Here is a 26,175-nt window from a genome sequence, read left to right as displayed (position 1 = left end):
TCTTTGAGGTTTCAACTTGAACTTCTCTAATAATTAGTGCTATTGAGCATCTTTACATGTGTTTTTTGGCCATCCGAATGTCTCCTTTGGAGAAATGTCTATTTAGATTTTCATCCTGTTTTTGATTGGGCTATTAGTGTTTTGGATATTGAGCTGCATGAGCTATTCACATATTTTGGAGATTAATTCCTTGTCAATTGTGTCATTTGCAAATATTTTATTCCATTCTGAGAGTTGTCTTATTGTTTTGTTTACAGGTTCCTTTGTTGTGCAAAAGCTTTTAAATTTAATTAGATCCCATTTGTTTATGTTCTTTTAATTTTATTACTCTAGGAGGTGGGTCAAAGAGGATCTTGCTGCAATTTATGTCAAAGACTGTTTTGTCTATGTTTTCCTCTAAGAGTTTAATAGTTTCTGACTTCACATTTGAGAGGATAACAGGCAGGAAGGCCAAGGGTCTCCAAACGAAAGAAATAGCCTGCAAATGTCAGACATTTTTATCTCTCTTAAGCAGCAGGAAGAAACAAACTAGCGATAATTTTTCCTTCTCTATACAAATTTAAAAGGTGGTTTCTCTTAAAATACCATGTTGCCTTGATCTATATTTCTATCTTTGTGCCAGTACCATGCTGTCTTGTTGACTGTGGCTTTGTAGTAGAGCCTGAAGTCAGGCAGGTTGATTCCTCCAGTTCCATTCTTCTTTCTCAAGATTGCTTTCACTATTCGAGGTTTTTTGTATTTCCATACAAATCTTATCTTGAAATTATTTGCTCTAGTTCTGTGAAAAATATCGCTGGTAGCTTGATAGGGATTGCATTGAATTTGTAAATTGCTTTGGGTAGTATACTCATTTTCACTATATTGATTCTTCTGATCCATGAACATGGTATATTTCTCCATCTATTAGTGTCCTCTTTGATTTCTTTCATCAGTGTTTTATAGTTTTCTATATATAGGTCTTTAGTTTCTTAAGGTAGATATATTCCTAGGTCTTTAGTTTCTTTAGGTAGATATATTCCTAAGTATTTTATTCTTTTCGTTGCAATGGTGAATGGAATTGTTTCCTTAATTTCTTTTTCTACTTTCTCATTATTAGTGTATAGGAATGCAAGGGATTTCTGTGTGTTGAAAGCCCAGAGATAAATCCACACACATATGGACACCTTATCTTTGACAAAGGAGGCAAGAATATACAATGGAGTAAAGACAATCTCTTTAACAAGTGGTGCTGGGAAAACTGGTCAACCACTTGTAAAAGAATGAAACTAGATCACTTTCTAACACCGTACACGAAAATAAACTCAAAATGGATTAAAGATCTAAATGTAAGACCAGAAACTATAAAACTCCTAGAGGAGAACATAGGCAAGACACACTCCAACATAAATCACAGCAGGATCCTCTATGATCCACCTCCCAGAATTCTGGAAATAAAAGCAAAAATAAACAAATGGGATCTAATTAAAATTAAAAAGCTTCTGCACAACAAAGGAAAATATAAGCAAGGTGAAAAAACAGCCTTCTGAATGGGAGAAAATAATAGCAAATGAAGCAACTAACAAACAACTAATCTCAAAAATATACAAGCAACTTATGCAACTCAATTCCAGAAAAATAAATGACCCAATCAAAAAATGGGCCAAAGAACTAAATAGACATTTCTCCAAAGAAGATATACGGATGGCTAACAAACACATGAAAAGATGCTCAACATCACTCATTATTAGAGAAATGCAAATCAAAACCACAATGAGGTACCACTTCACACCAGTCAGAATGTCTGCGATCCAAAAATCTGCAAGCAATAAATGCTGGAGAGGGTGTGGAGAAAAGGGAACCCTCTTACACTGTTGGTGGGAATGCAAACTAGTACAGCCACTATGGAAAACAGTGTGGAGATTCCTTAAAAAATTGCAAATAGAACTGCCATATGACCCAGCAATCCCACTGCTGGGCATACACACCAAGGAAACCAGAATTGAAAGAGACACATGTACCCCAATGTTCATCGTAGCACTGTTTATAATAGCCAGGACATGGAAACAACCTAGATGTCCATCAGCAGATGAATGGATAAGAAAGCTGTGGTACATATACACAATGGAGTATCACTCAGCTGTTAAAAAGAATACATTTGAATCAGTTCTGATGAGATGGATGAAACTGGAGCCGATTATACAGAGTGAAGTAAGCCAGAAAGAAAAACACCAATACAGTATACTAACACATATATATGGAATTTAGAAAGATGGCAATGATGACCCTGTATGCAAGACAGCAAAAAAGACACAGATGTGTATAGCGGACTTTTGGACTCAGAGGGGGAGGGAGAGGGTGGGATGATTTGGGAGAATGGCATTGAAACATGTAGACTATCATGTAAGAATTGAATCACCAGTCTATGTCCGATGCAGGATACAGCATGCTTGGGGCTGGTGCACGGGGATGACCCAGAGGGATGTTGTGGGGAGGGAGGTGGGAGGGGGGTTCATGTTTGGGATCGCATGTCCACCCGTTGTGGATTCATGTCAATGTATGGCAAAACCAATACAGTATTGTAAAGTAAAATAAAGTAAAAATAAAAATTTAATTAAAAAAAAATACCATGTTGCCATAATGACACTTGGTTTCATCTGAAGTTAACTATTCTCAAACCTAGAGATAATCAATGCCTTTTTCTTATGGAAATGTTTATCTTAAGCTATGCTAATGTACTATGCATTTACCCCAAACTCTGTCTTCAAGTCGGTTCCGCCTTTTGGCTCAGAACCTACTTGACAAACCAGTATGTTACACTCATATATTGTTCCTCTAATCTACGTAAATGAAACTATTTGTATGGTGATCTGCCCTTCTTCAAGATTCAAGTTAATCATTTTATGGCCCAGGATGAACCATTTGGTGCCAAGATTATCCCAAAATGCATCTTATGGGTGAGGGGCCTGGTGCCATTCTGAGTTTTAAGACATTCCTTTCTTTCATTATCACAAAAGCTCTGAGGGATCAAGCCACGTCTCTGGCCCTGGATTGAATTCTTCTCCTCCAGGGGCCAAGAATCCTGGTGTCTTTGTGTGAATAAAACAACAACCTTTCACATTTAGGTGTTTAATCCATGTTGAATTGATTTTCGTGTGTGGTGTTCAGAACTGTTCTATTTTTATCCTTATCATGTAGCTGTCCATTTCTCCCAACATCACTTATTGAAGATATTATCTTCTCTATTGTATATATATTCTTGCCTCCTTTGTCATAGATTAGGTGAGCATAGGTGTGTGAGTTCATTTCTGGGCTTTCTATGCTATTCTGTTGGCCTATATTTCTGTTTTTGTACCAGTACCATCCTATTTGATTACTGTAGCTTTCTAGTATAGTCTAAAGTCAGGTAGCCTGATTCCTCCAGGCACATTTTTCTTTCTCAAAAAGACTGCTTTGGCTTTTCAGAGTTTTCTGTGTTTTCATAAAAATTGCATTTCAGAGTTTTTTGTGTTTTCATAAAAATTGCAAAATATTTTGTTCTAATTCTGTGAGAAATTCCATAGGTAATTTGATAGGGAATTTCGCTGAATCTGTAGATTTCTTTGGGTAGTATAGTCATTTTCAAAATATTGATTCTTCCAATCCAAGAACATGGTACATTTCTCCTTGTGTTTGTGTTGTCCTTAATTTCTGTCACCAATACATTACAGCTTTCTGAGTACAGGTCTTTTAGTTCCTTTATTCCTAAATATTTTATTTTTTCATGTGATATTAAATGAGATTGTTTCCTTAATTTCTCTTTCTTAACTTTCCTTGTTAGTGTATATGAATGCAAGAGATTTATCTGTATTAATTTTGCATCCTGCAACTTTATCAAATTCATTGATGAGCTCTACTAGTTTTCTAGGAGCATTTTTATGATTTTCTATATATAATATCATGTCATATGCAGACAGTGACAGTTTGACTTCTTCTTCCCCAATATGGATTCCTTTTATTTCTTTTTCTTCTCTGGTATCTGTATCTAGGACTTCCAAAAGCGGGTTGAACAAAAGTGGTATGAGTAACATCCTTATCTTATTGCTGACCTTAGAGGAAATGCTTTCAGTTTTTCAACACTGACTATGTTATTAGCTGTAGGTTTGTCATATATGGCTTTTATTATGTTGTGGTAGGTTCTGTCTAAGACCACTTTTGGAGAGTTTTTAACATAAATGAGTGTTGAATTTTATTAAAAGCTTTTTCTGTATTTATTGACATGTTTATATGGTTTTTATTCTTTAATTTGTTAATATAATGTATCACATTGATTGATTTTCATGTCTTGAAGAATCCTTGCACCCATGGGATAAATCCAAATTGATCAGGGTATATAATACCTTCAATATATTGTTGGATTTGGTTCACTATTTTGTTGTAGATTTTTGCATCTATATTTAGCAGTGATATTAGCATGTAACTTTTTTGTGTGTGGTATCTTTGCCTGGCTTTGGTATCAGGGTGATGATACCCTTATAAAATCAGTTTGGGAATGATCCTTTGTCTACTAATTTTTGGAAGAGTTTGAGAAGGATATGTATTAGCTCTTCTTTAAATGTTTGATAGAATTTGCCTGTGAAGCCATCTGGTGTTGGACTTATGTTTGTTGGAAAATTATTAATCAGTTTCATTTTCATTAATTGTGATTGGTCTGTTCACATTTTCTTTCTTCTGGTTCAGTATTGGAAGATAGTACTTTTTTAAGAATTTGTTCATTTTTTTCCCAGTTGGCCATTTTATTGGCATATAGTTGCTTGTAGTATTCTCTTATGATCCTTTTTATTTGTGCTGTGTCAGTTGTAACATACCCTTCTTCATTTCTAATTTTACTGATTTGATCCTCTCCTTTTTTCTCTTGATGAGTCTGGCTAAAGTTTATTTAGCTTTGTTTTTCTCAAAGAACTATTAGTTTCATTGATCTTTGCTATTGTTTTCTTCATCTCTTTTTCATTTACTTCTGGTCTGATCTTTATGATTTCTTTTCTTCAACTAGTTTGGGTTTTGTTCGTTCTTTTCTCTCTAGTTGATTTAGGTGTCAAGTTAGGTTGTTTATTTGAGATTTTTCTCCTTTCTTGAGGCGAGATTGTATTGCTATAAATTTCCCTCTTAGAGTTTCTTTTGCTGCATTCCATAGGTTTGAGGTCACCATGTTTTCATTGTCATTTATTTCTAGATATTTTTAAATTTCATCTTTGATATCTTCAATGATCTATTGGTTATTTAGTAGCATACTGTTTAGCCTCCATGTGTTTGGTTTTTTTTATAGCCTTTTCCTATAATTTATTTTAAAAATTGTGGTTGGAAAAATGCTTAATATGATTTCAATTTTCTTAAATTTACAAAGGCTTGATTTCTGATCTGAGATAAGATCTACCGTGAATGTTCCAAGTGCACTTGAGCAGAAAGTATATTTTGCTGCTTTCAGTTGGGATGTCTTCTAAATATAAATTAATTCTATCTGGTATAATGTGTCATTTAAGGCTTTTGTTTTTTAAATTTTCTGTCTGGATGGTCTGTGCATTGGGGTAAGTGGGGTGTTAAAGTGAAAGTGAAGTCGCTCAGTCATGTCCAACTCTTTGTGACCCCATGGACTGTAGCCTACCAGGCTCCTCTGTCCATCGGATTTTCCAGACAAGAATACTGGAGTGGGTTGCCATTTCCTTCTTCAGGGGATCTTCCCAGCCAAGGGATCGAACCTGGGTCTCCTGCATTGTAGGCAGACACTTTTACCACTTGAGCCACCAGGGAAGTCAGGGTGTTAAAGTCCCCCACTATTACGGTGTTACTGTTGATTTCCCCTCTTATGCCACTTAGCATTTGTCTTAAGTATCAAGATGCTTCTGTGTTGGGTACATGCTGCTGCTGCTGCTGCTGCTAAGTTGCTTCAGTTGTGTCCGACTCTGTGCGACCCCATAGACAGCAGCCCACTAAGCTCCTCTGTCCCTGAGATTCTCCAGGCAAGAGTACTGGAGTGGGTTGCCATTGCCTTCTCTGGTGTTGGGTACATAAATATTCACAATTGTTTTATCTTCTCAGATTTATCCCTTGATCATTATCTAGTGTCCTTCCTTATCTCTTGCAACAGTCTTTATTATAAAGTCTATTTTTTCTGATGTGACTATTTCTACTCCAGCTTTCTTTTGATTTCCATTGCATGGGCTATCTTTTTTCATGCCCCCACTTTCAGTCTATATATGTCCCTAGGTCTGAAGTGGGTTTCTTGTAGAGAGCATATATATTTGTCTTATTTTGGTATGCACCCAGCCACTCTATGTCTTTTGGTGGGAATATTTAATCCATTCACATTTAAGGTCCAGAAGCAGAAGGTATTAAAAAGAGGTGGGAAGAATATATGGAAGGGTTATACAAAAAAGGTCTTAATGACCTAGATAGCCACAATGGTGTGGTCACTCACATAGAGCCAGACATCCTGCAGTCTGAAGTCAAGTGGGCACTAGGAAGCATTATTACCAAAAAAGCTAGTGGAGGTGGTGGAATTCCAGCTGAGCTATTTCAAATCCTAAAAGATGATGCTGTGAAAGTGCCACACTCAATATGCCAGAAAATTTGGAAAAATCAGCAGTGGCCACAGGACTGGAAAATGACAGTTTTCATTCCAAAGCCAAAGAAGGACAATGGCAAAAAATGTTCAAACTACTACACAATTGTGCTTATTTCACATGCTAGCAAGGTAATGCTCAACATCCTTCAAGCTAGACTTCAACAGTATCTGATCTGAGAAATTTCAGATGTAGAAGCTGGATTTAGAAAAGACAGAAGAACCAGAGATCAATTTACCAACATCTATTTGATCACAGAAAAAGCAAGGGAATTCCAGAAAAGCATCTGCTACATTACTACACTAAAGTCTTTGACTTTAGTTTATGACTTTGTTGTGAATCACAACAAACTGGAAAATTCTTAAAGAGATGGAAATACCAGACCACCTTACCTGCATCCTGAGAAATCTGTATGTAGGGCAAGAAACAACAGTTAGAACTGGACATGGAACAATGAACTGGTTCCAAATTGGGAAAGGAGTATGTGAAAGCTTTATATCATCACTTTGCTTATTTAACTTATAGGCAGAGTACATGATGTGAAATACCAGGCTGGATGAATCACAAGCTGGAATCAAGATTGCCAGGAAAAATATCAATAATTTCAGATAAGCAGATGATACCACCTAATGCATAAAGTGAAGAGGAACTAACTAAAGAGCCCCACTAATGAAGATGAAAGAGGAGAGTGAAAAATCTGGCATAAAATTCAACATTCAAAAAATGAAAATCATGGCACCCTGTCCCATTACTTTATGGCAAATAGATGGGGAAAAAATAGAAACGACAGATTTTATTTTCATGGTCTCCAAATTCACTGTGGATAGTGACTGTATACATGAAATTAAAAGACACTTGTTCCTTGGGATAAAAGCTATGACAAACTTAGACAGTATTTTGAAAAACAGAGACATAACTTTGCCAACAATTGTCCGTATAGTCTAGCTATGGTTTTTCCAGTAGTCATGTATGGATGTGAGAGTTCGACCATAAACAAGGCTGAGAGCCATAAAAATGATGCTTTCAAACTACAGTGCTGGAAAAGACTCTTGAGAGTTCCTTGGAAAGCAAGGAGATCAAAGCAATCAATATTAAAGTAAATCAGCCATGAATATTCATTGGAAGGATTCACAGTGAAGCTGAAGTTCCAATACTTTGGCCACCTGATGCAAATATCTAACTCACTGGAAAAGAATGATACTGGGAAAAATTGAAGGCAGGAGGAGAAGGGGGTGAGATGTTTGGATGGCATCAGTGACTCAGTGGAAATGAGTTGAAACAAACTCTGGGAGATGGTGAAGAACAGGAAAGCCTGGTGTGCTGCACGTTAGACAGTTCCCCTGCAGAGCAACCTGGAGCTTGAGCAGTAGACCAGGAAAGCATACATGCCATGAGTGGGGGCAAACTCAGTGTAGCCCAGACACTGCGAGCATTCCCCACACATGCCAGTGATATTTGTTTACAGTGTTCCTTCCTCCCCATAGCACAACTGAAAAAGTGAGCCTAAATAAGTGACCACCTCCACCCCCTTGTGTCAGGGTGGAAATTAGACACTGAAGAGACTTGCAAACAGAAGAGGTCAAAATGAACAGAGGGAACCGCTTGGGAAGTGACATGTGCAACAGATTAAAACACTGTAGTTGGCACCAACTACATTGGAAGGGGCCTAGAGACCTCAAGAAAAGTATAAGCTGGAACAAGGAATGATCTGAAACTGAACTGACCCCCACAGTGCCTGCAACAGCTCCAGAGAAATTCCTAGATATATTTTACTATTATCATTTTTTTTAATTTTTAAGTCCTTTACTACTCTTTTAATTTTCATTTTTATAACCTACTATTACCTTGCAAAAAAAGTCCCTATGTTTAAAGCAAATTTCATATATACTGTTATAATTTTTGTGATTTTTTTTTAATATTGTATTTTTGAAGGTCTGACCTCAACACTAGATTTTTAATCTTTGCCTTTTGGTCTTTGTTATCAATTTTGTACCTTTACAAATCTAATTTTAAGTACCCATTTTTACTTAGGAGTGTAATTACCAGCTTGATTGCTCTCTCCCCTTTTTGACTCTCTTTTTTCTCCTCTAGGTCACCTCTATCGCCTCCTTCCCCCTTCTTTTCTCTACCCAGCTCTGTGAATCTCTATGGATATTCCAGGCTGTGGAGAACACTTAGGGAACTGATCACTGACTAGATCTGCATCTCTCCTTTTGACTCTCCCTCTTCTCCTGCTGGTCACCTCTATCTCCCTCCTCCCTCTTCTCTTCTCTATGTAACTCCATGAACCTTTTTGGGTGTTCCAAGCTGTGGAGAGCACATAGGGAATTCATTACTAGCTAGATTGCTCTCTCCCCTTTTGATTCCCCCCCTTCTCTTCCAGGTCACCTCTATCTCCCTCATCCCTCTTTTCTCCATGTAACTCTGTGAACCTCTCTGGGTGTCCCTCACTGTGCAGAAACTTTTAGTCTTTAACCTAGATGTTTTATCATCGATGCTGTATAGATGGAGAGGTCTTGAGGCTATTGTAAGAATAAGACTGAAAACCAGAGGCAGGAGGCTTACATCCAAATCCTGAGAATACCAGAGAACTCCTGACTCCATGGAACATTAATTGACAACAGCTCATCCAAAAGCCTCTGTACCTACACTGAAACCAAGCTCCACCCAAGGGCCAACAAGCTCCTGAGCAAGATATACCATGCAAATTCTCCAGCAACACAGGAACATAGCCCTGAGCTTCAATATACAGGCTGCCCAAAGTCACTACAAACCCACTGACATCTCATAACTCATTACTGGACACTTAATTGCACTCCGGAGAGAAGAAATCCAGCTCCAACCACCAGAACACCGACACAAGCTTCCCTAACCATGAAACCTTGACAAGCCACCTGTACAACCCCACCCATAGCAAGTAAACTCCACAATAAAGAGAACTCCACAAACTACCAGAATATGGAACGTGAAAGTGAAGTCACTCAGTCTTGTCTGACTCTTTGTGACCCAATGGACTGTAGCCTACCAGGCTCCTCCCTCCATGGGATTCTCCAGGCAAGAGTACTGGAGTGGAATGTCATTTCCTTCCCCAGGGGATCTTCCTGACCCAGGGATCGAACCCAGGTCTCCTGCATTCCAGGCAGACACTTTAACTTCTGAGACACCAGTGAAGCCCAGAATATGGAAAGGCCACCCCAAACACTGCAATATAAACAAGATGAAGAGGCAGAGAAATATACAGCAAGTAAAGGAACAGGATAAATGCCCACCATACCAAACAAAAGAGGAAGAGATAGGGAATCTACCTGATAAAGAATTCCAAACAATGATAGTGAAAATGATCCAAAATCTTGAAAACAAATGGAGTTACAGATAAATAGCCTGGAGACAAGGATTGAGAAGATGCAAGAAAGGTTTAACCAGAACATAGAAGAAATAAAAAGAGTCACTATATAATGAATAATGCAATAAATGAGATTTAAAAAACACTCTAGAGGGAACCAACAGTGGAATAACAGAGGCAGAAGATAGGATAAGTGTGGTAGAAGATAGAATGGTAGAAATAAATGAAACAGAGGGGAAAAAAGAAAAACGAATTAAAAGAAATGAGGACAATCTCAGAGACCTCTGGAACAATGTTAAAAGCCCCAACATTCGAATCATAGAAGTCCCAGAAGAAGAAGACAAAAAGAAAGACCATGAGAAAATACTTGAGGAGATAATAGTTGAAAACTCCCCTAAAATGGGGAAATAAATAATCACCCACGTTTAAGAAACCCAGAGAGTCCCAAACAGGATAAACCCAAGGTGAAACACCCCAAGACACATTTTAATCAAATTAACGAAGATCAAACACAAAGAACAAATATTAAAAACTGCAAGGGGAAAACAACAAATAACACACAAGGGGATTCCCATAAGGATAACAGCTGATCTTTCAATAGAAACTCTTCAGACCAGAGGGAATGGCTGGACATACTTAAAGTGATGAAAGAGAAAAACCTGTAACTCAGATTACTGTACCCAGAAAGGATTTCTTTCAAATTTGAGGTAGAAATCAAGAACTTTACAGACAAGCAAAAGCTGAGAGAAGTCAGCACCACCAAACCAGCTCTCCAACAAATCCTAAAGGATCTTCTCTAGACAAGAAACACAGGAAAGGTGTATAAACTCAAACTCAAAACAACAAAGTAATTGGCAATGGGATCATACTTATCAATAATTGGGGAAAGCGTCTGTCTACAATGCAGGAGACCGGGGTTCGATCCCTGGGTCAGGAAGATCCCCTGGAGAAGGAAATGGCAATCGACTCCAGTATTCTTGCCTGGAAAATCCCATGGACAGAGGAGCCTGGTTGGCTACAGTCCATGGGGACACAAAGAGCCAGACACGACTGAGCGACTTCACTTCACTTCACTTCACCTTAAATGTAAATGGGTTGAATGCTCCAACCAAAAGACAAAGACTGGCTGAATGGATACAAAAACAAGGCCTGTATATATGCTGTCTACAAGAGACCCACCTCTAAACAAGGGACAAATACAGACTGAAAATGAAGGGCTGTACAAAGATATTTCATGCAAATGGAGACCAAAAGAAAGCAGAAGTAGCAATACTCATATCAGATAAAATAGACTTTGAAGGAAGGACGTGAAAAATGACAAAGAAGAATACTACATAATGATAAAAGGGTCAATCCAAAAAGAATATATAGCAATTATAAATACATATGTACCCGTCATAGGAGCACCACAATATGTAATGCTAACAAGTATGAAACGGGAAATTAACAATAACACAATAATAGTGGGAAACTTTAATACCCCACTCACACCTATGGATAGATCAACTAAACAGAAAATTAACAAGGAAACACAAGCTCTAAATGATACAATGGACCAGTTAGACCTAATTGATATCTACAGGACATTTCACCTCAAAAGAATGAATTTCAACTTTTTCTCAAGTGTGCATGGAATATTTCTAGGATAGACCACATCCTAGGCCTTAAATCTAGTCTTGGTAAAATCAAATAAATGAAATCATTCCAAGCATCTTTTCTGATCACAATGTGGTAAGACTAAATGTCAACTACAGGAAAAAAAAAATATTAAAAATACAAACATATGGATGCTAAACACTTCGGAGTAACCAACAAATCACAGAAGAAATCAAAAAAGAAATCAAAATATGCATAGAAACGGATGAAAATGAAAACACAACAACCCAAAACCTATGGGACTCAGTAAAAGCAGTGCTAAGGGGAAGGTTAATAGCAATACAAGCTTACCTCAGGAAACAGGAGAAAAATCAAATAAATAACCTAACTCTAAAACTTAAAACAATTAGAAAAAGAAGAAATCTAGAACCCTAGGATTAGTGGAAAGAAAGAAATCACAAAAATTAGGGCAGAAATAAATGAAAAAGAAACAAAGGAGACCTTAGCAAAAAAATCAACAACACTAAAAGCTGGTTCTTTGAGAAGGTAAATAAATAGACAAACCATTAGCCAGATTCATCAAGAAAAAAAGGGAGAAGAATCAAATCAACAAAATTAGAAATGAAAATGGAGAAATCATAACAGAATAAAACAGAAATACAAAGGATCATAAGAAATTATTATCAGCAACTATATGCCAATAAAATGGAAAATTGGGAAGAAATGAACAAATTTTTAGAAAAGTTAGAAAGTTAGAAAAGTGTAACTTTCCAAAACTGAACCAGGAAGAAATAGAAAATCTTAACAAACCCATCACAAGCATGGAAATCGAAACTGTAATCCAAAATCTTCCAGCAAATTAAAAGCTTTTGCACAACAAAGGAAACTGTAAGCAAGGTGAAAAGACATCCTTCAGGATGGGAGAAAATAATAGCAAACGAAGCAACTGACAAAGAATTAACCTCAAAAATATACAAGCAGCTACTGCAGCTCAACTCCAGAAAAGAAACTACCCAGTCAAAAAATGGGCCAAAGAACTAAATAGACATTTCTCCAAAGAAGACATACAGATGAGTAACAAACACATGAAAAGATGTTCAACATCATTCATTATTAGAGAAATGCAAATCAAAGCCACAATGAGGTACCATTTCACACCAGTCAGAATGGCTGCAATCCAAAAGTCTACAAGCAATAAATGCTGGAGAGGGTGTGGAGAAAAGGGAACCCTCTTACACTGTGGGTGGGAATGCAAACCAGTACAGCCACTCTGGAGAACAGTGTGGAGATTCCTTAAAAAACTGGAAATAGAACTGCCATACGACCAAGCAATCCCACTTCTGGGCATACACAGCAAGGAAACCAGAAGGGAAAGAGACACATGTACCCCAATGTTCATCGCAGCACTGTTTATAATAGCCAGGACATGGAAGCAACCTAGATGTCTATCAGCAGACAAATCGGTAAGAAAGCTGTGGTACATATACACAATGGAGCATTACTCATCCATTGAAAAGAATACATTTGAATAAGTTCTAATGAGGTAGATGAAACTGGAGCCTATTATATAGAGTGAAATAAGCCAGAAAGAAAAACACCAATACAGTATACTAAGTCATATATATGGAATTTAGAAAGATGGTAATGATAACCCTGTATGTGAGACAGCAAAAGAGACACAGATGTATAAAACAGTATTTTGGACTCTGTGGAAGAGGGTGAGGGTGGAATGGTTTGGGAGAATGGCTTTGAAATATGTATATTATCATATATGAAACAAATTGTTAGTCCAGGTTTAATGCATGAGACAGGGTGCTTGGGACTAGTGCACTGGGCTGACCCAGAGGGATAGGATGGGGAAGGACGTGAGAGGGAGATTCAGGATGGGGAACACATGTACACCTGTGGCGGATTAATGTCAATGTATGGCAAACCAATGCAATATTGTAAAGGAATTAGCCTCCAATTAAATTAAATAAATTTATACTAAATAAATAAATAATTTAAAAAACACAAAAATGTGAAAAAAGAAAAAACAAAAACACAAGCCCAGGACCAGACGGCTTCACAGCTGAATTTTACCAAAAGTTTAGAGAAGAGCTAACACCTATCCTGCTCAAACTCTTCCAGAAAACTGCAGAGGAATATAAACTTCCAAACTCATTTTATGAGGCCACAATCACCCTAATACCAAATCCAGACAAAGATGCCACAAAAAAAGAAAAATACAGGCCAATATAACTGATGAACATAGATGCAAAAATCCTTAACAAAATTCTAGCAATCAGAATCCAACAACACATTAAAAAGATCATACACCATGACCAAGTGGGCTTTATCCCAAGGATGCAAGGATTCTTCAATATCTTCAAATCAATCAGTGTAATACACCACATTAACAAATGGAAAAATAAAAGCCATATGATTATCTCAACAGATGCAGAGAAAGTCTTTGACAAATTTCAACATCCATTTATGATTACAATGCTCCAGAAAGCAGGAACAGAAGGAACATACCTCAACATAATAAAAGCTATATATGTCAAACACACAGCAAACATTATCCTCAATGGTGAAAAACTGAAAGCATTTCCCCTAAAGTCAGGAACAAGACAAGGGTGCCCACTTGAACCACTACTATTCAACATAGTTCTGGAAGTTTTGGCCACAGTAATCAGAGCAGAAAAAGAAATAAAAGGAATCCAAATTGGAAGTAAAACTCTCACTGTTTGCAGATGACATGATCCTCTACATGGAAAACCCTAAAGACTCCACCAGAAAATTACTAGAGTTAATCAATGAATATAGTAAAGTTTCAGGATATAAAATCAACACGCAGAAAGTCGTTGCAATCCTATACACTAATAATGAGAAAGTAGAAAGAGAAATGAAGGAAACAATTCAATTCACCACTGCAACAAAAAGAATAAAATACTTAGGAATATATCTACCTAAAGAAACTAAAAACCTATATATAGAAAACTATAAAACACTGGTGAAAGAAATCAAAGAGGACACTAATAGATGGAGAAAGATACCATGTTCATGGATCAGAAGAATCAATATAGCGAAAATGAGTATACTACCCAAAGCAATCTACAGATTCAATGAAATCCCTATCAAGCTACCAGCGATATTTTTCACAGAACTAGAACAAATGATTTCACAATGTGTATGGAAATACAAAAAAAAAAAAAAAAAAAAAAAACCTCAAATAGTGAAAGCAATCTTGAGAAAGAAGAATGGAACTGGAGGAATCAACCTGCCTGACTTCAGGCTCTACTACAAAGCCACAGTCATCAAGACAGTATGGTACTGGCACAAAGACAGAAATATAGATCAATGGAACAAAACAGAAAGCCCAGAGACAAAATGATGCACCTATGGACACCTTATTTTTGACAAAGGAGGCAAGAATATACAGTGAATTAAAGACAATCTCTTTAACAAGTGGTGCTGGGAAAACTGGTCAGCCACTTGTAAAAGAATGAAACTAGAATACTTTCTAACACCATACAAAAACAAACTCAAAATGGATTAAAGATTTAAACATAAGACCGGAAATTATAAAACTCCTAGAGGAGAACATAGGCAAAACACTCTCCGACATAAATCACAGCAGGATCCTCTATGACCCACCTCCCAGAATATTGGAAATAAAAGTAAAAATAAACAAATGGGATCTAATTAAAATTAAATGCTTCTGCACAAAAAAGGAAACTATAAGCAAGGTGAAAAGACAGCCTTCAGAATGGGAGAAAATAATAGCAAATAAAGCAACTGACAAACAACTAATCTCAAAAATATACAAGCAACTTATGCAACTCAATTCCAGAAAAACAAATGACTCAATCAAAAAATGGGCAAAAGAACTAAATAGACATTTCTCCAAAGAAGACATACAGATGGCTAACAAACACATGAAAAGATGCTCAACATCACTCATTATAAGAGAAATGCAAATCAAAACCACAGTGAGGTATCATTTCACACCAGTCAGAATGGCTGCAATCCAAAAGTCTACAAGCAATAAATGCTGGAGAGGGTGTGGAGAAAAGGGAACCCTCTTACACTGTGGGTGGGAATGCAAACCAGTACAGCCACTCTGGAGAACAGTGTGGAGATTCCTTAAAAAACTGGAAATAGAACTGCCTTATGACCCAGCAATCCCACTTCTGGGCATACACACCAAGGAAACCGGAAGGGAAAGAGACACATGTACCCCAATGTTCATCGCAGCACTGTTTATAATAGCCAGGACATGGAAGCAACCTAGATGTCCATCAGCACACGAATGGATAAGAAAGCTGTGGTACATATACACAATGGAGCATTACTCAACCATTAAAAATAATATGTTTGAATCAGTTTTAATGAGGTGGATGAAACTGGAGCCTATTATATAAAGTGAAGTAAGCCAGAAAGAAAAACACCAATACAGTATACTGATGCATATATATGGAATTTAGAAAGATAGTAATGATAACCTTGAATGCAAGACAGCAAAAGAGACACAGATGTATAGAACAGTCTTTCGGACTCTGTGGGATGATTTTGGAGAATGGCATTGAAACATGTATAATATCATATATGAAATGAATTGCCAGTCCAGGTTCGATGCATGATACAGCTTGGGGCTGGTGTACTGGGACAACCCAGAGGGATGGTACGGGGAGGGAGGAGGGAGGGGTGTTCAGGATGGGGAACACATGTGTACCTGTGGCAGATTCATGTTGATGTATGGCAAAACCAATGCAATATTGTAAAGTAATTAACCTCCAATTAAAATATATAAATTCATATATATATAAAGAAAGCTGTATATTTCATATACACAATGCAATATTGCTCTGCGCTTAAAAAGAATGCATTTGAATCAATTCTAATGAGGTGGATGAAACTGGAGCCTGTTATACACAGTGAAGTAAGCCAGAAAGAAAAACACCAATACAGTGTATTAATGCATATATATGAAATTTAGAAAGATGGTAATGATGACCCTATATGCGAGACAGCAAAGGAAATACAGATGTAAACAACAATCCTTTGGACTCTGTGGGAGAAGGCAAGGGGGGGATGATATGACAGGGTAGCGTTGAAAGTATATATTATCATATGTGAACTGGATCGCTGGCCCAGGTTCTATGCATGAGACAGGGTGCTCAGGGCTGGTGCACTGGGATGACCCTGAGGGATGGGATGGGGAGGGAGGTGGGAGGGGGCTTCTGGATGTGGAACACATGTGCGCCCATGGCTGATTCATGTCAATGTAGGGCCAAAACCACTACAATACTGTAGGGTAATTCACTCACTTCAGTAACACAGTCGTGTCCAACTCTTTGCAACCCCATGAACCCCAGCTTGCCAGGCCTCCTTGTCCATCACCAACTCTCAGAACCCACCCAAATCCACATCCGTTGAGTCAGTGATGCCATCCAACCATCTCATTCTCTGTCATTCCCTTCTCCTCCTGCCCTCAATCATTCCCAGTATCAGCATCTTTTCAAATGAGTCAGCTCTTCACATCAGGTGACTAAATTAATGGAGTTTCAGCTTCAACATCAGTCCTTCCAATGAACACCCAGGACTGATCTCTTTTAGGATGGACTGGTTGGATCTCCTTGCAATCTAAGGGACGTCTTCTCCAACACCACAGTTCAAAAGCATCAATGCTTCAGTGCTCAGGTTTTTTTGTAGTTCAACTCTCACATCCATATGTGACCACTGTAAAAACCATAGCATTGACTAGACGGACCTTTGTTGGCAAAGTAATGTCTCTGCTTTTTAATATACAGTCAAGGTTGGTCATAACTTTTCTTCCAAGGAGTAAGTGTCTTTTAATTTCATGGCTACAATTAACATCTGCAGTGATTTTGGAGACCAAAAAAAAAAAAAAGTCAGCCACTGTTTCCACTGTTTCCCCATCTATCTGCCACGAAGTGGTGGGACCAGATGCCATGGTCTTAGTTTTCTGAATGGTGAGCTTTAAGCCAACTTCTTCACTCTCCTCTTTCACTTTCATCAAGAGGCTTTTTAGTTCTTCATTTTCTGCCATAAGGGTGGTGTGATCTGCATCTCTGAGGTTATTGATATTTCTCCTGGCAATCTTGATTCCAGCTTGTGCTTCCTCCAGTGCAGCGTTTCTCATGATGTAGTCTGCATAGAAGTTAAATAAGCAGGGTGACTAGATACACCCTTGACATACCTCTTTTCCTATTCAGAACCAGTCTGTTGTTCCATGTCCAGTTCTAACTGTTGTTTCCTGACTTGCATACAGGTTTCTCAAGAATTCAGACGGTATGGTTTTCTCATCTCTTTCAGAATTTTCCTCAGTTTTTTGTGATCCACACAGTCAAAAGCCTTGGCTAGTCAATAAAGCAAAAATAGATGTTTTTCTGGAATTCTCTTGCTTTTTTGATGATCTAGCGTATGTTGGCAATTTGATCTCTGGTCCTCTGCCTTTTCTAAAACCAACTTGAACATCAGGAATTTCACAGTTCACGTATTGCTGAAGTCTGGCTTGGAGAATTTTAAGCATTACTTTACCAGTGTGTGAGAGTGCAATTGTGTGGTAGTATGAGAATTCTTTGGCATTGCTTTTCTTTGGGGTTGGGATGAAAACTGACCTTTTCCAATCCTGTGGCCACTGCTGAGTTTTCCAAATTTGCTGGCGTATTGAGTGCAGCACTTTGACAGCATCATCTTTCAGGATTTGAAATAGCTCAACTGGAATTCCATTACCTCCACTAGCTTTGTTCATAGTGATGCTTTCTAATGCCCACTTGACTTCACACCCAGGATATCTGGCTCTAGGTGAGTGTTAGTGATCACAGCATTATGATTATCTGGGTTGTGAAGCTCTTTTTTGTATAGTTCTTCTGTGTATTCTTGCCACCTTTTCTTAATATCTTCTGCTTCTGTTAGGTCCATACCATTTCTGTGCTTTTTGGAGCCTGCCTTTGCATGAAATATTCCCTTGGTATGCTAATTAAAATAAATAAATTAATTAAAAAATTAAAATTAAGAAATAAAGAGAACACTGTGAGAGGTGGAGAGAGGACAGAGTGTAGAACACTGGCTTAAGGGAAGAAAATAACTTGAGTTCCACCTTCTCTGATTTCCCAGTTTAACTAAGCATGTGTTTTACATGCTTTGGCTAGGCCAGAGCACATAGCGGTTTCTCATTCAAAGGCCTTGTATCCTCCCTTTGAGGATATACTTGGTTTAAGTCAGCACTGAATTTCTAGAGGGTCCTTCAAAGCCCAGCTCAAAAGTGAGCAGTCCATGAAATTTCACATGATCCTCTTCTGTCCCCTCTCCCACTAGTCAGATGTAACTCATCATCTGGGATTTCATAGCACACATATAAGACTTCTAATTAGGTCCTCAAAGTTTTGTCTCTAAATCAATTGGCAAATAAGGGATTTACTGTACTGGTTGGGGTGATCATGCCTGACTATCAAGGAGGAATTGGACTGTTACTTCATAATGGAAGTAAGGAAGAGCATGTCTGGAGTACATGAGATCCCTTATGGCATCTCTTACTATTACCATGCCTGTGATTAAAGTCAGTGGAAAACTATGACAACCCAAGCCACATAGGACTGCTAATGGTCTGGACTTTTCAGAAATGAAGGTTTGGGTCACTCTGTCAGGTAAAGAACTACAGGCAGCTGAGGCGCTTGTTGAGAGTAAAGGGAATACTGAATGGATAGTGGAAGAATGTGATTATGAATACTATCTATGACTATGTGACCAGTTATAGAAATGAGGACTATAATTATCATGACTATTTACTTCTCATTTTGTTTTAAATAGGTTTGTGTGAGTGTTTCTTCCTGAATGTTTTCACTAGATTAACTTTTCAATCAGTAAAGCAGATTTCCCTCTATAATATGTGTGGGCCTCTTCTAATCAGTTAAAGATTTAGATAGAAGCCCCCAAGAAAAAGAATATTTCCCATTGCAGTGCCTTTAGATTTTAACTGGAACTTCAGTTCTTCCTCCTTCTAAATGGAATATTGACTCCCCTTGAGTTTTCAGCCCACTTGGTGCAGTCTGTAGATTGGATTTTCCAGCCTCCACGATTATATGAACCAATTCCTCATAATAAATATGTTTATATATGTGATTAAATACAAATATGTATTGGTTCTGTTCTTTGGAGAGCCTTAACTAACACAGACAGAGAAAGGGGAGACTGGTTTTAAGTTAGAAGAAACTGTGTCTTTCTTCACCACTGGAGTGGGAGTCTCTTGAGGAAAGGAACTGGGTTTGACTCTTCCCTACATCCTGAGGGCTCAGCACAGGACCTGGGAAAAAGTAGGCACTCATGTAATCCCTATTAAGCTGATGAGAATTAAATTAACTGATTAGTCAGTCCTACGCTTAGTCAGTGGAGCATGGCTAAGCATCCCAAAGAAGTTCTAATAGCTAGGCTGCCTAGAGTGGCCATGTAGCCACAGTGTAAGAAACAAGTTCATCAAAAATAGTTCAACACTTTCTGGATAGTTTAAATAGATCAAAACAATAGTAAAAATATATCTAGGACTTTCTCTGGTGTTGTTGTGGCCAGTGAGGGGTTAGTTCAGTTTCAGATAGTTCCTTGATCGGGCTTATATTTCTCAAGATCTATAGGCCCTGTCCTATGTAGTCGGTACTAACTACAGGGTTTTAATCTATTGCACCTGTCACTTCCAAGGAGGGTCCCTCTGTTTTAGCTTCTTCTGTTTGCTGGTCTCTTCAGAATTGGTCTGTATCAGGAGGGGAAAAAAAACTCTCAGGTCCTTGTCCAAGCCAGGATGGAGATGGAAATCCCTACCTGCCAGGAGCCAGCACGGGAGATCCCACCCATGACAAGGTCAGGCGAAGGAGACCTGACAAGCAAGGCATCAGGACTCGAGGGACTCCCTGGGCTGACCCCACCCATGACAAGGTCATGTGAAGAGACCTGACGAGCAAGGTGGATCAGTACTTGAGGGATCCCCTGGACCTGCTCGAGCATCTACACCAAAACCAGAATCTGTCTGTCTTACTATTTTATGCCTTTCATCAACTCTTTTGACATTAACAGGGGGCTATCCCCAACCACCTTTTTCTGGAAAAAATTAACTTAGGGCTCTAGTTCATAAATCTTCTGGGCATGAAAGGAGTATTTCAATTCAACCCCCCTGTTAGCATTCTAGCTTACTTGGCAGGTTTATCCAGACTCTTGCAACATTGTTGAGCCAATGCTTGCTGCCAAATTCCCACATCCCTTATCCATTGTGTTCCTGGGAGTGCATATAGTTAAGATGTAGAAAAAACAAGTAGTAGCCTTAACATTAGCAACATTAGACTTTGAGTTAATAAGTTCTTTCTTTGCTGTAACCCACTGAATCTTTGCTCCAGAAAAATGTAACTCTGTACTTTAAGGGTGACACAGGCTAAAGAATTTAAGAAAAAAACACTTCAAGGGAAAGTAAGTATTTTAGCTGACCAACCTTTATCAAAAAGGGATCATAAAATGTCAACAGGCCTCCGAGCCAGAAGATAATGTACAAAAAATAAGACCCTTGTTTATGAAATGGTATGCAGGAAGAAACCTAGTATCGATAAAAGTTAATACTGATAGAATGTTGAGCTGACTCTGCATTTTTCACTTTGCTTAATGTACAACTCAGGGTATAAAAGCTCCCTCTGAAAATAAAGTGATGGGCCTTGCTCACTGAAGCTTGGTCTCCCCGTGTTGTTCTTTCTTTCTCTTTTTCCTTTTCAGGTTGATTCCCTGGAATGCAGGGGCCCTCTGAGTTCACTTCTCTGCCCAGGCTTCTAAGACCCACTCGAGAAGGTGCCCAAGGTGGGGCATCTTCCGCTATTCAAGAGGGCGCCTGTGGCCTATGTGAACAGTGCAAGTCCCATGCTGGGGCTTTATTGGCTTTCTGAGTAAACTAAAGAATATCAGCCTCTTTCTCTCCTTTATTTTCTTAACTGCAAAATTCTTTTCTTATCTCTCTCTACATCTCTTAATTCTCAGTCACCGACACCATTCATGCTTCAGATACTCTGGATCCAACCGGGGCTGGACCCTGGTACCTACCTGTCTGAATCCACAGCCCAATTTCTGAGGAAAGCTTTTCCTTCAAGAAATGTTTTGGCTTCTGGGAGAGTGAGATTCACCTATTTCTAAAGTTCATAGTCAGTTACAGCAATGCTGGCAGCATAACAATTTCATGACATACACATCACTCCCAGCTCTGAGTTTCCTACAAACTGAAGCTCCCATAATATTGAGTATGTAGCCAAGTGTGGGCTGAGAAGAATATAGCCTCTACTGATCTTGTGCTCTTGGTAAAATGCAAATGACATCTTGCAAGATCTTCCAGGTCCTGAGATAATATATCTTTGCATTCTGAGCAAGGAAATCTGTTCTAAACACTGAACTTTTGTCCAACTCGTCTTGAAAGCCCCAATACCCCAAGGTTTCAAAAGATAATTATCACTCTGGCACTCCCTAAAAGTTGCCAACTTGATGTCATGGTTATAATCAAGCCCACTAGTACTCCTCCCTTTTAGGACTCTTTCGAAATTTTCCAGGATGTTCACTTCCTCACCCATCCATCTTGCAGTTTCCCATGCATGATGTGCTGATTGTTGTCTTCACAACAATCCTATACCTCTCACCACCCACTCTAAACACACACACCATTTTCAGAACTTCTGATCATTTTTCAAAGAACACCTCCTCTGGGATTCAAGACCTAATCTGTTTCCTTGACTTTTTCAAACAGTGAAGCACTTCTTTTACAAACTTGGGCTCGATCTTTTTTTTTTTTCCTTAGGATGTACCCCACTGATCTGATTCATCACTGGTTTATTGTTCTCTCCTAATTAGACCATGGATTCCTTGAGAGCATACTTGCCTTTTAAAATTCTTGTATCTAAGCACCCAGCTCAGTTCCTGGCACATAGTCTGTCTTCTGAATGAAGAAATTAATGAATAAACAGATACAATGAGTGACTTAGAAAAAATCATTTCAGTTCCCAGAAAGATTCAGAATAAGGATCATTACTGTCCTCACAACTTTTTGAGGACAAATTAATTATCACAGGTTCAAAAATTCTGGCAAAATTATAGAAATCAAAAGTATATCAGTAACTGCCAGGGGAGTGGGAGGACAGAATGGAATATAAAGGGACATGAGGGAACTTTTGGGGGTAATAAAATGTTCTATATCATGATTATGTTGGTAGTTATGTGACTATACATATTTTTCAAACTGTCTCAAATTTCAGTTAAACTTGGTGAGTTTTAATTTGAGTAAATTATATATTAATAAAACTGAAACAAATTACTCTAGATTCTCTCTTATTAATCAGTTGATGAGGAGAAAGTAGTTTAGAAGAGTTGAGGAGGATGACCTTTGAGTTTCAGGATCCAATGTGTTTCTCCTGACTCTAGGTTATAGGCAATCTCTGGATCTGGTGAATTTTTTCTATACAGAGTAGAGATTCTGATCACAATAATATGTGTTAAAGTTTTTAAAATGCAGCCACATCCATTATCTCTTTGGAGCTTCATATCCTGAGAGGGCAAGGCATCGTACTATTGCCCCCATTTAACAGAGTCAGAGAATAAGTCTCAAGTTGATCTTAAACAATCTTAAGATTAGCTAACATAGCAAAACCAATATTGGACTTGGGTGTCTTGATTATCAAGTCTGTGTTAATTATACTACATCTAACTGTATTATTTTTCTAGCCTTCGATTTTAAAACTCCTTTCTTTCTGAGAATCCAGACCATTTGATGTAAGCCATTTTTATTACTATTATTACTCTCATGAAAATACTAAGGATGGACCAGGACTACAAAAACAATTGCTTAAGTATTTCAAGTATTGTGAATACCATAGAGTTCCCCAAGGATTTCTTGGTGACTTCCATCATTCCCTTTAATCACTGAGTCTGGACAATTTTTCCTGCTGGAACCACCTCCCTGGATTTCATTTCCTGAGGCCTTACAAAGTCTGGCTTCCCCAAAGCAAGGGCCTTATCACACATGACTAGTTGTTGCCTTTGAGCATACAAAAACTATTGATTAGAAGTATGCTGATCATTTGTTCTCTGAGTAAAAAGAGGACCAGCATGGAGATCTGGCTGAAATGAAAACAGGTGTTCAGATTTGTCTGTTGATGCTGTTTGTATTAGGAGTAATGAATCAGTTTGAATCTGGACCAAGGAACTCAAGTGAGGGAAGACTGGCAAGAAAGGAAGTGAGCAGAGGCAGCAAACAGAAGGCAAGCCAAGTGCCATAAAACTTTTCCTCTGGGCCACACTTTGCAACTGCCAAACTAACAAAACAAAACAAAACTCTCAACTTCATGACACCTCTCCCTGACCAAGAGTTTTGGTCATGAAACAGGCTTGAACTGCTGTGACTAGATGTCTATTTCTGAGCAACAATATTCAAGTTGGAGGGTAATGATTAGTGAAAGCTAAGTCACTAGGCCAGATATCTCTGGGGATTGCATTCTTAGCTGTAATTTCTCACCAGGGTTTAACCACAGAGCTGTAGATACTTGTCCCTGCATAAACTGACTCATGCAGACGTAGAGACATAATAGAAAACAGATATCGGCACACACCTCAAGCAAAAAGATGCCAATTAAGAGGCCCATAGATACAAATGCATACCAAAAAGTATCAAATGTCAAAATACCCAAAGATAAACTCAGATAAAAAGATATTGATATAGAGATATGTAGATATATAGAAAGGGAGAGAAAGAAAGGGGGGCACACACAAACAAAAACTTCAGTTAGAAAAACACATTGTAGTCATGCTCAAGGACAACCATACATGCATAAAGGAAGTACTCTAATTCAGATATGTAGATGGACAAAGATGCATACATTTTAATAAGTATATGTGAACAAGCATGCACATGCACAGAGATATAACAAGAAAAAACTACACTTACTACACTCACATAAGTACTCAACAGACACGGATATGAACACATGGAGGTAGAGAAGCCTCTGAACTCCTAAGCATCAGGTGTTATATCTGCATTTATAAAACATCTTCTCCAAGGAAATGCATATAAACATGCCACCCATGTTTATGAACCCAAAGAATATAATAAAAGTAAATCAAATTACATATGCCTTAAAAATCTCACAGTCCACCATCCAGTCTGCTACAGAAAAGGCAGCTAAATACATTGGCAGCAGCAGGGTGTGTGGAAGTCATAAAAAGTCTTCAATTTATCTCACAGGAAAATTAACCTCAGGGAGAAAAGGTTAATGCTCCTTTTTTTTTATAGTCATAAAATAAACCCATTTTAAAACCATTTTAAAAATTGTCTCCATTTCACATACTGGAAGCTCTAATATTTGCAATTTGTCAAATAAAAAGAAATCTTAGAGAAAATAAATGGTCTTGGATGCCCAGTAAGTTCCAAAGGAACTAAGAAAAGAGATCTTACCTCATTAATATGCTCAGTTCCTGGTCCCTGAGGTTTCAAGTATCCACCAATGTTCTTGCAGGTTTCTAGTGTCTTGGAGCCCTGGTCCAAGTTATCTGTGGTAAAAGAATACCCTTTAGATTGAATACCGACTGCAGCTTCTTTTAGAGAGTTTCTGGCTGCTGGTCAACCTAGTATACCACTCAGAACCACCAGAACTGAGGTGAGTGAGGCATGGGAGGTAAGGTTATGCTCAAGTGATTACACTAATGGGGAGAAATATCAGAAAGAGAAAATTTTAAAAAAATACCATTTAAAAATCACATAAAGCTATGCAGAAGTAAACTTAACCAAGGAGTTGAAAGACCTACACTCTGAAAACCATAAAATATTAATGAATGAAATTGGAGACGATAAAAGGGATGGAAAGATATCCAGTGCTCTTGAACTGGAAGAAGTAATATTGTTTAACTGGCTATACTCCCCAAAGCAATCTACAGATTTAAAGTAATCCCTACCAAAATACTCATGACATTATTCACAGAACTATAACAAATTATCCCAAAATGTATGTGAAGTGAAAGTTGCTCAGTCATGTCTTACTCTTTGTGACCCCATGGACTATACAGTCCATGGAATTCTTCATGCCAGAATATTGGAGTGGGTACCCTTTCCATTCTCCTGGGGATCTTCCCAACCAAGGATTGAATCCAGGTTTCCCACATTGCAGGTGAATTCTTTCCCTGCTGAGCCACAAGGGAAGCCCAAGAATACTGGACTGGATAGCCTATACCTTCTCCAGTGGATCTTCCCGACCCAGGAATTGAACTAGAATCTGCATTGCAGGCAGATTCTTTACCAACTGAGCTATGAGGGAAGCCCTCCCAAAATGTATATGGAACCACAAAAGATCCTGAAACCATAAAAATAATGAAATATTGCCATTTGAAGCAATGTGGGTGGACCTAGAGAATAATATGCTTAGTCTAATAAGTCAGAGAAAGAATGTACTATATGCTGCTGCTGCTGCTGCTGCTGCTGCTAAGTTGCTTCAGTTGTGTCCGACTCTGCAACCCCATAGACGGCAGCCCACCAGGCTCCCCTGTCCCTGGGATTCTCCAGGGAAGAAAACTGGAGTGGGTTGCCATTTCCTTCTCCAATGCATGAAAGTGAAGAGTGAAAGTGAAGTTGCTCAGTCGTGTTCGACTCCTAGCGGC

The 26,175-nt window shown here is 38.3% G+C and overlaps 1 protein-coding gene across 2 annotated transcripts in view; it reads right to left on the bottom strand.

Annotated features, from left to right (window-relative positions):
• Positions 1–26,175, bottom strand: part of ARHGEF9 (Cdc42 guanine nucleotide exchange factor 9) — a 331,172-nt gene that overhangs the window by 295,483 nt on the left and 9,514 nt on the right. For both annotated transcript variants that reach the window (XM_052663173.1, XM_052663174.1), the window contains exon 2: positions 24,980–25,074. In XM_052663173.1, coding sequence (XP_052519133.1) covers positions 24,980–25,074 — 95 coding nt within the window. The remainder of the gene's footprint in view (positions 1–24,979; positions 25,075–26,175) is intronic.

This window comes from Budorcas taxicolor, chromosome X (genome assembly GCF_023091745.1).
Source record: "Budorcas taxicolor isolate Tak-1 chromosome X, Takin1.1, whole genome shotgun sequence".
Lineage (NCBI taxonomy): Eukaryota > Metazoa > Chordata > Mammalia > Artiodactyla > Bovidae > Budorcas > Budorcas taxicolor.
Note: the sequence above shows the minus strand (reverse complement) of the source record. Positions and strands in the feature narration are given on the sequence as shown.